Source organism: Pleurodeles waltl, chromosome 4_1 (genome assembly GCF_031143425.1).
Source record: "Pleurodeles waltl isolate 20211129_DDA chromosome 4_1, aPleWal1.hap1.20221129, whole genome shotgun sequence".
NCBI lineage: Eukaryota > Metazoa > Chordata > Amphibia > Caudata > Salamandridae > Pleurodeles > Pleurodeles waltl.
The window spans coordinates 194,607,652-194,620,351 of record NC_090442.1 but is presented as its reverse complement, the minus strand read 5'-3'; the positions used below and the strand labels follow the sequence as shown (position 1 = coordinate 194,620,351).

At 42.1% G+C, this 12,700-nt stretch overlaps 2 protein-coding genes across 8 annotated transcripts in view; one reads left to right on the top strand and one right to left on the bottom strand.

The window, feature by feature from the left end:
• The window catches only part of CACNA1C (calcium voltage-gated channel subunit alpha1 C), a 1,395,795-nt gene that overhangs the window by 27,934 nt on the left and 1,355,161 nt on the right, over window positions 1–12,700 (top strand). The window lies entirely within an intron of this gene.
• The window catches only part of DCP1B (decapping mRNA 1B), a 152,075-nt gene that overhangs the window by 133,838 nt on the left and 5,537 nt on the right, over window positions 1–12,700 (bottom strand). For 6 of the 7 annotated variants that reach the window (XR_011202233.1, XM_069228074.1, XM_069228075.1 and 3 more), the window contains exons 2-3: window positions 10,934–10,974; window positions 9,076–9,203 (exon numbers count right to left, since the gene is read on the bottom strand). Coding sequence is in view for 6 of the 7 variants with exons in the window: in XM_069228074.1 (XP_069084175.1) it covers window positions 9,076–9,203; window positions 10,934–10,974 (169 nt within the window). In the remaining variant the exon portion in view is untranslated. The remainder of the gene's footprint in view (window positions 1–9,075; window positions 9,204–10,933; window positions 10,975–12,700) is intronic. The other variant, XM_069228079.1, reaches the window with a different exon arrangement.

Genomic DNA, 12,700 nt, shown 5'->3' with positions numbered 1-12,700 from the left:
ACTGGTTTTCCTAATGCCAAGGCTGTTCTAGGCAGATGATACACAGAAAAGAAAAATACCATCTCAAACACTGCTGCTTTTTAGGATCGAGCCGGCGTTGCATGCGCTCGCGCATCGCAGCGAGACGCTTTAGGTATTAGAAAAGGGCTCGGAGCCCTGTCGACGTCACGTCAGTGTTTTTCATTGGTTCGTGGGCTTGCCTAGTAAAATCCGCTTGCTTTCACTTGCCCTCCTCGAGTGCAGCGACCAAGTACAGAAAACATGCGGGGCTCACTGTTTTCTGTCCGGCTCGTGGACTACTTTTTCTCTATTTTCCTAGCGCGATTTCGCTTGGCAGAAGTCGAGCGCTTTACACAGTTAATTTCACTTTTTCGGGTTACTTACATAAAAGCACTTTTGCCGATAGATGAAAAGTCGTGTTAGGAGTTAACAACGCGATCAGCTGTAACATGAGCAAACGCGAGACCCGTTGCATTGCAAATGCGTGTTTCATTCTTGTTGAGAAGTCAGACAGCTATTTTATTGCTGAAGAGCTGAAAGTTCCAATAAGTGTGGTTTTCTAAATATAAAGTGCCTCCACTATCTATAGAAGAGTAGCGCTACTGCGCAGCATAGCTTATTATGCTAGAGCTTTCTAGTGCATCTTGGAGAAAAATTAACTTTTCTTCTTTGCTGGCTTGGCATTATATACCAGACAAGGAAGAATACTGTGGTTGGTAAATCACTGTCTTTGTGGCGCTGTTGTGTATCTGTCCACCCTAATCACGTTCAATTGAGTGACTTTGGTTCTCTTAAGCTCTCTTCCTGAATTCTGGGAGGAAGAAGAGGGATCAGAGGCAACAGTCATCTTTTCATAGACAGCAAAACAAAGCAGCACCTCATCCTTCTATTTCAGACTAAATAATGCAGAAAACTGGAAATCACAGAAGAATTAAAGAAACAATACATCTTTCCAAATACATTAAACTGTGTTTGTATAGCAATAATATGTACAAATACAAAACGGAAAAATACTTCGCATTTAGGGGTGGGAAGTCAAAAGCTATCAAGGGGCCTAAGGCGCTTCCTTTTTTTCCTATAACATCACCTGGATGCTCCGGATGAAAAAAATAATGAAATTATGACACCTATCAATCTAGAATTATGTATTTATATATTTTACTCTTGGCTTCATGGCAATAGTAGCTGTGATTTACTTGCCGTTTCTCGTTCCTCAGCTGTAACCGTAGCTCATAACTGTGAGAAAGAATAATTAACAGCCCACTTTGAACACAGCTGCACAGAAGAGACTATGCAGGGACTCAACCTAGATGATAATCGCGTACCTGACCACTGAGGAATAAGGGTCAGAGTTATTTTTGAGGCAGTACGCCAATATGGTAGGAAGCCTAACCAGGACTATCTTCCCTGCTTTGCATGCTTGTGAGAAATTTGGTTGTTGGGTGTGGGTATGAGCCCTTCTCAAACACAAATCCCACAATAATTTAAAATTTTAATAAATTGACATAAAAAATACAAAAATCAACTCAACTGGAGAGATGAAATTTCAAAGATTTAAGTAAGTATAGCACCCAAAGGCACATTATTCCTCATGGTTATCTTGTCATGCTAGATGGGAGCGGGGGAGTCACAAGTTCAAGCCAACCGCGATGGAATGTCGGGTGAACACAGGGAACATGTTAGTTCCCCAGAAAAAGTTACGTTCTCATAGTCCAGATCTCTATACATGAGGCCACAAGATGCATGGACAGGATCACAGATGGTTGTCACTGTAGGGCAAACAGCAGGCCAGGTGTCTCGGACAGTCACTGCTGCAGCTGCATGTTGACTGCCACACCGCAGGTCACTGCTGCAGTCCTAAGTGCAGATCTTGCATTGCTGGTCATCGCTGTAGCATGAAGAGTTGGTCCACAGGAGCTTTGTGTTGGTGGTTGTCGTAGGAGGCAATATCTTGGCATGAACAAGCCTGTTCATGGTCACGAACCGGCCAAAGCTTTAGCATTTCTCCTTCTTCACAGGAGTGCACTCTGATGCCATCCAAGAGCCTAAAATAGAAGGCCCCTCTTGGTGGAATCAGGGACTCACTCTTGCAGAGGCCAGCAAGGTTCAGGCACATTCAGTTGCAGGTCAAGGCAGACCCAGTTGCAGCAGGTCAGCTGGACATTTGCAGGGAGGCCTCCGAAGGGTGTTATGTTCCTGTAGCTCTGAACAGGAGGCCTGTCAGCTGACCCTTGGAGTCACTTCAGGTAGCCTAGGATAACAGACGCAGGTCCAGTCTTCCTTCGCAGACAGCAGGGCAGTCACCTGGCAGTAGGGTAGTCCTTCTGCAGTATCCACAGGTCCAGGAGTGTACTACAAAGTTGGTCTGGGGGTCCAATATTTACACCTGGTGCCAGCTTTCAAGTGGGAGAACTTCTAGATCTCCACCCCACATTTGGTTCTGGAATTTCCTTCCTCTCTTCCCTGATTCCAGGATGTGTGAAGTCACAAAAGGCTTGTGGTAAGTTTTTGGCTTGTGTGCGCTGAGGCAGCTCCTTTGAAGTGCAAGTAGGGTGGGTGACATCTCCACCCCTCCAATCGGGTCAGGATAGCCCATCCTGCCAACAGCCAGCCCCCCTTTGTAATACTGTCTGGGAGGAATACACAAAAGACAACTACACCTAGTTGTGTGACCCACGATACAGGCACCTAATGGTTAGGACAAGAAAATGCAAATTTTCTAAAAGTGTCATTCACGTAATTGTGACTTACAATCTGTCCTTTTCATTTAAAAGGTTTAAATTACAATCCCTTAGACGCAAAATATGATATTTCTACTAGTTCCCAAACAAACATTATCACTTATTAAAGGCAGAAAGGTAACCCAATGTTATCCTATGGGAGAGGTAGGCTTTGCAGTAGTGAACAATGAATTTAAAGGTGTTTCATTACTAGGACATGTAACATTTAAAGCTACATGTCCAACTTGTTAAATACATTGCACCCTGACCTGTGGGCTGTTTAGGGCCTAACTTATGGGTTACAAATGTATTAACAAGCATTTCCAAACACAATAGGACTCGCATTTGCTTGAGTTAGAGCTACTGGCGTTTTGAAAATACATAACTGGACTTTTCTTACCACATAAATTGGTCAACTTTGCCCCACAATTTAGTCCTCTCTGCCACATAAATCCAGTGGCCCACGCATGTTAGTTTGAATGTGCATGCATCCAAGAAAGACATGAGGTTGTAACTGGTTGTGGGAGGTTGATTTTTGTGGTTTGCCACTTTTTTTCTTTCTTTTTTTAGCAAGACGATATCAACCATGTTTAAGAAATCAGCTTTCTGAAATTTGTGATACCAAAGGTGGGTGGGTGGAGGTTTTGAAGGGGACAAGGGCAGTCTGGTGTAGGGATGAGGGCCATAACCGTTCTGGTGATTTGCAGCATGCACATGACTGCTACTCGGAATGTTTGCATTTCTGATGTAAAAGCGACAGGGCCTGAAAGTTGCATAAATTCAACATATGACAGGAAGACATCAAAGGCAGTCAGCAAACCGAGGGTGTGGTCTTTGTGATCCCTGTTACTGTAGATGGAAGGATTGCAGGAGGTAGTAGAGACTGTATGATGTTTCAGATTGTTTTTTTTAACACTAAAGAATAAGGAGAAGGGCTGCACTGAGCTCGTGGAGAAAGACTACATTTCGGACAAGATTAAGGGTTATGGCTCCAGGGGCTACGAAACAGTGTAAACATGTAAATACGGACTGCAGCATACGCTTCCCGAATCAATGTAGATATGTGGTAGTTTTAGAAGTGAAATCAAGGATACCTCTTTGTGTAATTGGACAAAACAAACACTGTCTTGACATTTCTGCCAACAACCGTTTTCTGGTGACACATCCACAGCAGCCTGCAAAGACCAATATTAGGGGCCGAACACTAAGCAAGAACAGTGAGCTGCCACCAAAAAACGAGCAAAAACAAAAGAAAACGTGCGTGGAAAGTGAGAAAAGACGACTTGGCAAAACTAAAGAAAGCCAGCTTTAAAAAATAAAACTTTGTAACGCTGTTTGTCCTGCCAGGCACATTTTTGCCAGTCACAAGACTTCTGTTTGCAGGGCAAAAGCATTAAAAAAAAAACAAAATAGTACCGCGATCATGCCGGGAGCAGCAAACTGGCCAGAATTAAGTTGAGTCAATTAGTGCTTGATCCCTGCTCCACTCAGAGAAACTGAAATGATACCAGGCATGCCTTGACAAATTATAAGGCTGTAAAGAAGAGTGCCACGTAAACCAACAATTGGTGAAGAACAGGCAGGCTTCAAGCCCTTTACAGAACACAACTGAGTCTTGCAAGCCAGACGCATGCTCTAGTGCATGCCTTTGCAGACTCTTCTCTAAAAAGGAAGGTTTAGGCCTGGCAAAAAAAAAAAAAACGTTCATTTTGCAAGGTCGAATCAGCAGTTTAAAACTGCTCACAGCATGTATTGGCAGACCGGAGACATGCATAAAAAGGTTACTTACTTTTCTAGGGATTTATTAGTATATTAAATGTGCCAACTCGGTGCAAGCCAATTTCACAATGTTTAGAGGAGTGAGCACAAGCATTTTAGCACTGGTAAAGCGCACAGACTTGTAAGAGTAACAAAACAAATTCAACAAAACAGGCGGAGACAAGGCAAAAGGTTTGGGGGTAAACCTCGCCAAGGATATCAGGACTAACAACGCTTTATTTTTGGATTGCTTGACCAGCAAATGGCTAGCACACAGCATGACTGATTTCCAAGGTCGCCCTTCTGTAGGAAGCGGGCTGCCTTGACACATGAAGTTGGGTGGGAGCCTCAATCATTCTTCTTCCCAATCAGTTTTTTCCCTTGGCTCCATACCTTGTTGGAACCAATTTCAAATGGCTGTGGCCAACCGTGTAGTGGTTACTCCCACTCTTCACTACACAAAACTGCTTCTCTGAGGACAACCACGGAAAGGGAGAGCCCGAAATGTCCTATGGCCCAAGATCTCACCTTGTTTCTTCATTTACGTTTTACCTTCTTCTTGCTATGTAACATAAATGCATTTCTTGCACAGAATCACTGTTTGTACCCTCTTATGAGTTCTTCAGTTAAAAAAATGAATCAAAAAAAAAAACTAGTTTACTGCATAACAAAGGTGTAGTGTGGTTAGTTTTATGTATCCCTTGCGCATTAGCTTCAGGCTTTAGGCCTTTGTGCACTTTGCCCTGGATGTATTTTATTCATTTGCTTGCAGCTTAGAGCCTCTGTGCACTTTGCTCTACATGCTTTTTATTAGGCTTCGTACTGTTATTTTTCAAATAGCCAGTTCTACGGTCTTGTTTTATATTCATATCACACTGTTTAGCCTACTTCAGCACTGGAGTTCTCAATAACACATTCTTGTTCACTCTGTGCTTCAGTCAAGGATACAGTCTGGTACATTGCCGATAGACGTGGTAGGAGTTTAGTCTTTGGCATTCCTGCGTAGGGACATTTTGTGATCACGCTGACATGTTAGTTATAAAGACACTTCCTTGTCCCGATACACGCAAGAGGGAGATTCCGACCAGGGAACCACAACTAGACGCTGACTGCCTCGTTGCAGATGCTGAACCAGATCACAGGCCTTTGCTCAGGTATGAGGGCTGATGTCTCCCCAGGGATTCAGAAAGGCAAGTTAGAAGCTTAACATGCTGTGCTCGAAATAGAACTAGGTGAGGGAGAGTAGAAATTGTTAAACACCATGATAGCGTTGTTCTTATGTTTCACTCTCCTCGTGACTATTTCAATCCTACTGTGTTGTATTGTTCTGGTTATTGCGGCTCACGCCTTATCATCTAAAATGCAGTCGTTTTATTAAAACATTATATAAAACTTATACTGCCTTTGTCATTTGTATATAAGATCATACTGTAAATGAGAGTTGGTTTGGATCTGAGTGACCACGACTTCCCTGAGAAGTTCCAAATATGTCATGCGCTCGGCTGCCCAATCATCTCTTCCCTTTGGGAGAAATAAGGCACTGCTAGTTAGCTGGAGCAAAACCGGATTTATGGTGACAGAGTTCCTTCCACATGGGTCAGACTCAGTCCCCCACACCGTTATCGATCCTGCTGCCTAGAAATCCAGTAGTCTCATTTAGGATAATGAGAGCCCACGCGACAAAGGGACGTCAACTGTACTTACAAAGTGCATTAAGGAAAGGAAAACATTCAGAGTTTAAGCAGCTACCAAGAAAAAGAGAATGCTCACACAACAGAAACATAAAATTAGATTTAGAGGTTATTCTAGGAGAACTACAAATGCAGCACAGGGGTGTGGAATTTATTAAAATATCTACTTGTCCAGGGGACAGGTTGCTTCTCAAATCTACTTGTCCTGTAAAAAGATCTACTTGTCCCTTTGGTGCCATGTAGTGTGGCGACAAATTATGGCAGCAATTAATAGCCTCTCTGATTATGCCAGGGCTACTACCATAGTAGGGCTTGAATACTTGGAGTTTCAATCGCTACTGTAGCAATTTCCTTATTTTGCCACCTTTCTGCAGATCTGCATACTGGGGCTGGAGGAAGCAGTAAGCAATAGTTTCAGGGCTGGAATGCCTTTGAGTCTGCAAACCTACTAACCTGCATGTTTTAAAGATTTTTACCAGCTTCTCTCTAATATTTTCCCATAATAAGAAAGGTTGGACATTTACTCCTGACAATGGCAGAATTAGAACTTCTTCCAGGGTTGGGAAGAAAGTGGCTGGAGGGAAAATTAACTTGCAAATGCTCAATAGATTTTCACATGAGCAAATCTACACATCGTATTTACCCATGCTAAAATACAGTTCACAAATATTTTATAGGGGTACGACATATACCATGGGTGCACTTTTGTGACTTTCTTTAAGAATTTGGGGCCACATGTAGGTAGGTTCAGATTTGTGACCTGCAAATTGCGAGTCGCAAATCCGAATGTAGGATGGTGTCCTTGACACCATCTGTGATTCGCAAGGGCTTCGCAAATGCCCACCTCATGAATAATCATGAGGTGGGTCGCAATTTGCGACCTCCTCGCGAATGGTGGCCTGCTGGAGACAGCAGACCACCATGTCTGTGACTGCTTTTCAATAAAGCAGTTTTTTTTTTGTAATGCAGCCCGTTTTCCTTAAAGGAAAACGAGATGCATAACAAAAACGAAAAATGAAACGTTTTCGTTTCATTTTTTCAGAGCAGGCAGTGGTCCGCAGGACCACTGCCTGCTCTGAAAAAATGTTTACAGTGACATTCACAATGGGGAAGGGGTCCCATGGGGATCCCTTCCCTTTTGCAAAAGTGTTAGCACCCATTTGAAATGGGTGCAAACTGCGATTGGTTTGCACCCGCGTTCGCGGTCACAAAACAATCCTACATTGCACTGCGAGTTGCAATTAGGAAGGGAATACCCCTTACCAATTACGAGTCGCAAACCCGTTTTGTGATTCGGTAACCAGGTTACTGAATCGCAAAACTGGGTTTGTGTATCGCAATGTGCTTTTTGCATGTCGCAAACAACGAAAGTCGCTGTTTGCGACATGCAAAAAGCTACCTACATGTGGGTCTTGGTCCCTAATTAGGTCTGGTGTTAACAAAGACATTTTGTTTTTATTAAACTTCTATTTCTCTCTCTTTCGGCTGGCTTAACTGTGAGCGATCGCATTCTGCTCTTCCACAAGAAGCATATTGCCACACAAAGTAGTTTTGTTCAGTGTCAGGAACTACAGTGGCAATCAGTGACGTAACAAAACTGGAGGGTGCCCCTTTGCAAAGAACATGGAGGAGCCCCCTCTCCAGACTCACTCAGGGCAGGTGCTGTGCTGGAGGGGCCCTCTGGAGGGCGGCTGCGGGGCCTTTGTTATGCCGCTGGTGGCAACGTGTGCTTTAAGAGTTCAAAAACTTTTTGGGGGGGTTTTGCCAATGTTTGTTACAATGTTGAGGGCCTGGTAGCTCCCACAAGAATAAAGTGTTACAAAAGCCATGTCAAAACAAGACACGCATTGATGAAACTAAAAGACTTATAAAAATATGTCAGATCAGTTGGCTTTGTCAGTGTTTGTTTATTTTCATGCTTCCCATAATCGTGTTGAAAATGGTTACAGTGATTTTCCATTAGAAATATTTTTGGGAAATACTAGCATGCATCAACACATTTTACTAAATGACACTTCATTTGCATATAATCAGAGAGCATTCTGGGAGCATTATACTTAGCCTCTTAGCCTAAACTTTTCAAACATGTGTGTACACGTTTTATTTTTTTTTGTACTGGAACCAACGTCAGTAGTGAAGTGTGACCTTAAAACATTTATTTACAGCACTCACCCTAATAATGAAGGCTTTCAAATAATGAACCATATATACAAGTTCTAACAGCATTATCTTTTGGAAACACATTACCTCAACTGCAGAGAATTCCACTCTCTGTAAACAAGCAACCAAAGGGTTTGTGCTGCAGGGGGTTGGGCCTACTTGTCCCAAGGACAAAGTAAACATAAAAACTTGTTGCCCTTGACCCCAAACAAGATGTCCCGGGCGTCGGGCTATAGGAATTCCACATCCCTGCAGCATACCTAAGAAGTGATCTACAAAGCACATTTTCTATATGTGTTCCCATAACCACAAAATAAAATAATACTCTTAAAGAAACCAGCTCTTTTTAAATCTGGAATAGCACACTGAATAACTGATAAGCTTGAAAAACTCCAGCCAAGTCACCACGCAAGTTAGAACTATTCACCTATAGGTTAGACAATCTACAGAGGAGCAATTTAGAACAGACATTGAGCAGCACAGGGGGCACGGTCTAAACTTATCAGACTTCTGAAGGAAGACAAGAAAGATAAATTCAGAGTCACACAAATAAACATTTTATCCTTCTTAACAGGCAATCCTTGTATTCTAAACGCAATGACCTCAGGGAGTCCTAGGGGTACCCTGATTCTAGGTAAAATTCAGCAATTGGACATCAACAAGCACCTGACACAGGGGCAGTAGTGGGTACCTGTTCAAACCTAATAAGAACTGAATTACATTGTTAGTATAAACAGTACACTCACATCTGGCATTTTTGTACAGTAAGAACGGATCTTGTAACTGGAAGTCCAGATCTTTCGTAATGGGTTCGGTGCGGTTTTCCATGCTTAACCGGTTCATGATGGTGAAGCCATGCTTGGGAGAGGCTGATCTGAAAGGCAGAGGAACAGATGTACACAGCAAGGTCTACAACTGAAGTTACCTTACAATGTCCACTCAGCTACTATTAGTGCCTTCAGAAATCTGTTCTAATTTCTCGCAAACCTGTTGCTGTCCATATATTTCATTGATCACCCTTCCTCAGTCCCAGGAAAGATGTGAGTGGGAGAAGAGAAGCATTTTAAGTATTGTCAATCAAATGTATGTACCTCGATTCAAACCTATCTCTACCTGCTCTACATTGTAAGTGGTTGAACTCCGCTGTCACATGGGTTTTAGGATTGATCTCCTTAGCAACTGATTTCCAAGAACGTCTTTTGTGCAGGCTTTTGTTCCCTTCTTAGCACAAACTAGGGCAAAACCAAACTGAAGCACGCGTGTCTGACAAAAAAAAAAAAAAAAACACAACAACTCCTTGAAAACACTAACCCAAATGAATCCGGTTCTAATGTTTTACCTAGAGTATCCAAAATAATAAACTTACAGGGCAGTTTTATGGAGAGAAAATTGAGGAAAAGGTAACCGGTTTGGTTTAAAAAATGTTTACAATTATCCCCTCAAACCCAAAGCTAAACAGATTTTGACGCATTCGTTTGAGGATGTGGGAGAGTTACTGCTGAAAGGGGGAGTAGGGCTGCAGTGGTTGAAGATTTATTATGAGGACTGTTTTGAAACAGGCCTTGCCAAAGCCAAATAGGTCTGGGTTTATTGTGCTAATGCAGCAAAAGACAGGCATTAACAAAAGTGTATTTACACTTGTTTAGCAAGGAAGAGGCCAAGAGAGGGAGACATAGGCAGATGTAATATTGTCCCTCATGCACTGTAATACATGCATTCTGCTGGAGAAAGAAAGATGTGTCCAAACAGCCACTAGCATTAGGTGATAGATATACTTCTCTGGAATTAACATTTCTGATTGATAAAGTCTAAATGCCAGTCAGTGACTGAAGAGATTGATAAAATAATCGTATAAAGGGGACGTGCCAGAACTCACTCTATGTATTCAGGATAAGCGGGTATGCTTAGACACCTGTGCTGTCAAACCCAGACCTCTAAACACACAAGCTCAAAATTGTGCTGCATCTCAACATGATGAAACATTTGCAGCAACTAATAACTACTTGTATCCATCAAAGCTAAAACATTGGGACGATTGAGCCTTTTTAATTTATCCTAGATTAGATCTCGAGTTGCATTCACTAGGGTTAATACTATGTCCAGGCTAGGTCGTCACAACATACAACACACAGTAGTATAACAAAAGCAGCAACAACACTATAGGAAAAGCAATCCTTAAAACCACTAGGTGTATGGGCCTAATGTGTAGTTGTAGAGCTGGGTTTTCGTACAAGGGTCTGGTGTCATTCAGGTAGGAGGCACATTCTTTAATTCATGTTAGGCTCCTCCAATGGCAAGTAGATTGTGCAGGGCTCAATCCTCCTTCAACTGTCCCCATATCCTAGCCACCACCTGACAGCACACACCATCACTCTATTTCATCATTCAATATCAGTATTCAAGACACCAGCTCAGAAATACAGGGAATGGGGGACACAGATTACTACACCCACCAATGGATCACTAAACACAAATGACACTGGCCTTCCTCTAGCATTACAAACCTACTCCTGAGCAGCTCTGAAAAGGACAGACAGAAGTGTAAACTGCAGGGGATGGAAATTCGGTAAACTCAAAACAACAGACATGAACCCGATGTCTCACCTGGTGTAAACAAAGAGTGTTCCCTCCACATCTGTCTTCTCCTGAAATGATAAACCAACATAGCCTTTCAGTAAAGCAAGTGTTATTCTAATACACATAGAAAAATTAAGTTAAAAAACTGAACAGTTCATGTTTTTAAAAGACATATATGGTAAACAATGCTTCATATCCAGAGAATATTTGATGATTTTAATTTACCCAAAAATTTTACACTTTCCTTCATTGCAGTTTTCCCGATACTGAAAGTAATAAGACACACTACAACTAAATACGTAATATCGGATTTTCTTGACAACTGTCCAAAAGGCAACCTGTCAACACTCCAAAAACACTACAACCTTCTCCGCATTAAGGCCTTATTATGGCACTGTTGCCCTTCACTTCAGCAGCAGCACTGCAGCACATCCACACAGCACTAAAGACACTACAGGCTTCAAGACAAGATGCTGCATCAACTCCCCTTCTATGCACCACTAAGAGCGGTGCTGCAGCTCTCCCCGCTCACGCAACGCACACCACCACAAGCAGCACCACCGGCTGCAAATAATACATCATTTAAAACACACCATACAGAGGGGCATGGCGTTGAAAGAAAAACATTTTGAGGTACAAAAAGCCATGTTTGAAGCTCACTGTAAACTTTACTTCCAAGTCCTCCATATTTAAAAATCTGAGAATATCTCATGCAAAAGATGGGTCAGTGACTTAAGCGCTGGCCGCTATCTGTGTGTCTGAATTCAAGCTCATGAGTTTGAATCCCTACAGGGATAACTCATTCTCGCATCTGTCACAGGTTGATAAACCGAGCACTATTAGAGTGCGAAATATTTGCATCTGATTTCCAACTTTATTATAATTGATCACTTGGTGCATGAAATATTCCCCGTCTGAATATCTTACATTCGACTGGACATATATCCTAAAAGTTAACATAGCTAGAGAACACAATCTCTACACTATAGTTCTATAGCAAAGGTCAATGACGTACAAATCCACGTTATATTTTCAGGCTCAGCTATGAGTTTTTTTAACAACTGACAATTAGATTTGTATATAAATGTAATCGATAATGGATATCTTGAAACTCTTGCACTGAATGGACACTAGACCAGAGCTATGTTTCATTAAGATTGCCTTGGTGCGTCTACACCGTCAAGGCTTGGTTTCATGTTCTATGCGATGCTAAATCCACTTGACTATGGGGTGCCAAGTCAGATCCACTAATGCTGAGACAGGCCACACAAGTTTCCATCCTCTTTAGATTACCAAGCAACAGCACGTGGAGGCCAAGATAAATTGCATTAGCGTAAAACTGGTCACAATATTACAAATGCTATGGCCAATTTGGGGCGCCACAACAAAAGACTACACAGCTCTGCTTATCAATCCCAGACAATATAGTGAAGTTATAACCACAGTGAGGTTCTGAGAAAAAAACACATCTGGTCTGAATCAACAATAGCGTCTTTAAATAGGTCTGTCTGTCTTGGAAGCAGAGAGAGAGAAATATCTCACATGCAAACCTGGATTTCAGTGAGGCAATTTACTACCATCTGAAGATAAAGATCTACTCCTATCCTAAAGTAGACCTAGGCGTTTACTGTACTAAAAGCGAACAATCAGGCATATATTAAGTCTAGGAGTAATGTTGTAAATGTTGCTGCAATGTCTGAATAGATATGTTTACTGATAGCAATCTTTCTTGAATGCATGAAATGCCTTCTTCCTTTGCATGAAAGTATTGAACATCAGTGAGGAAAAAAAACT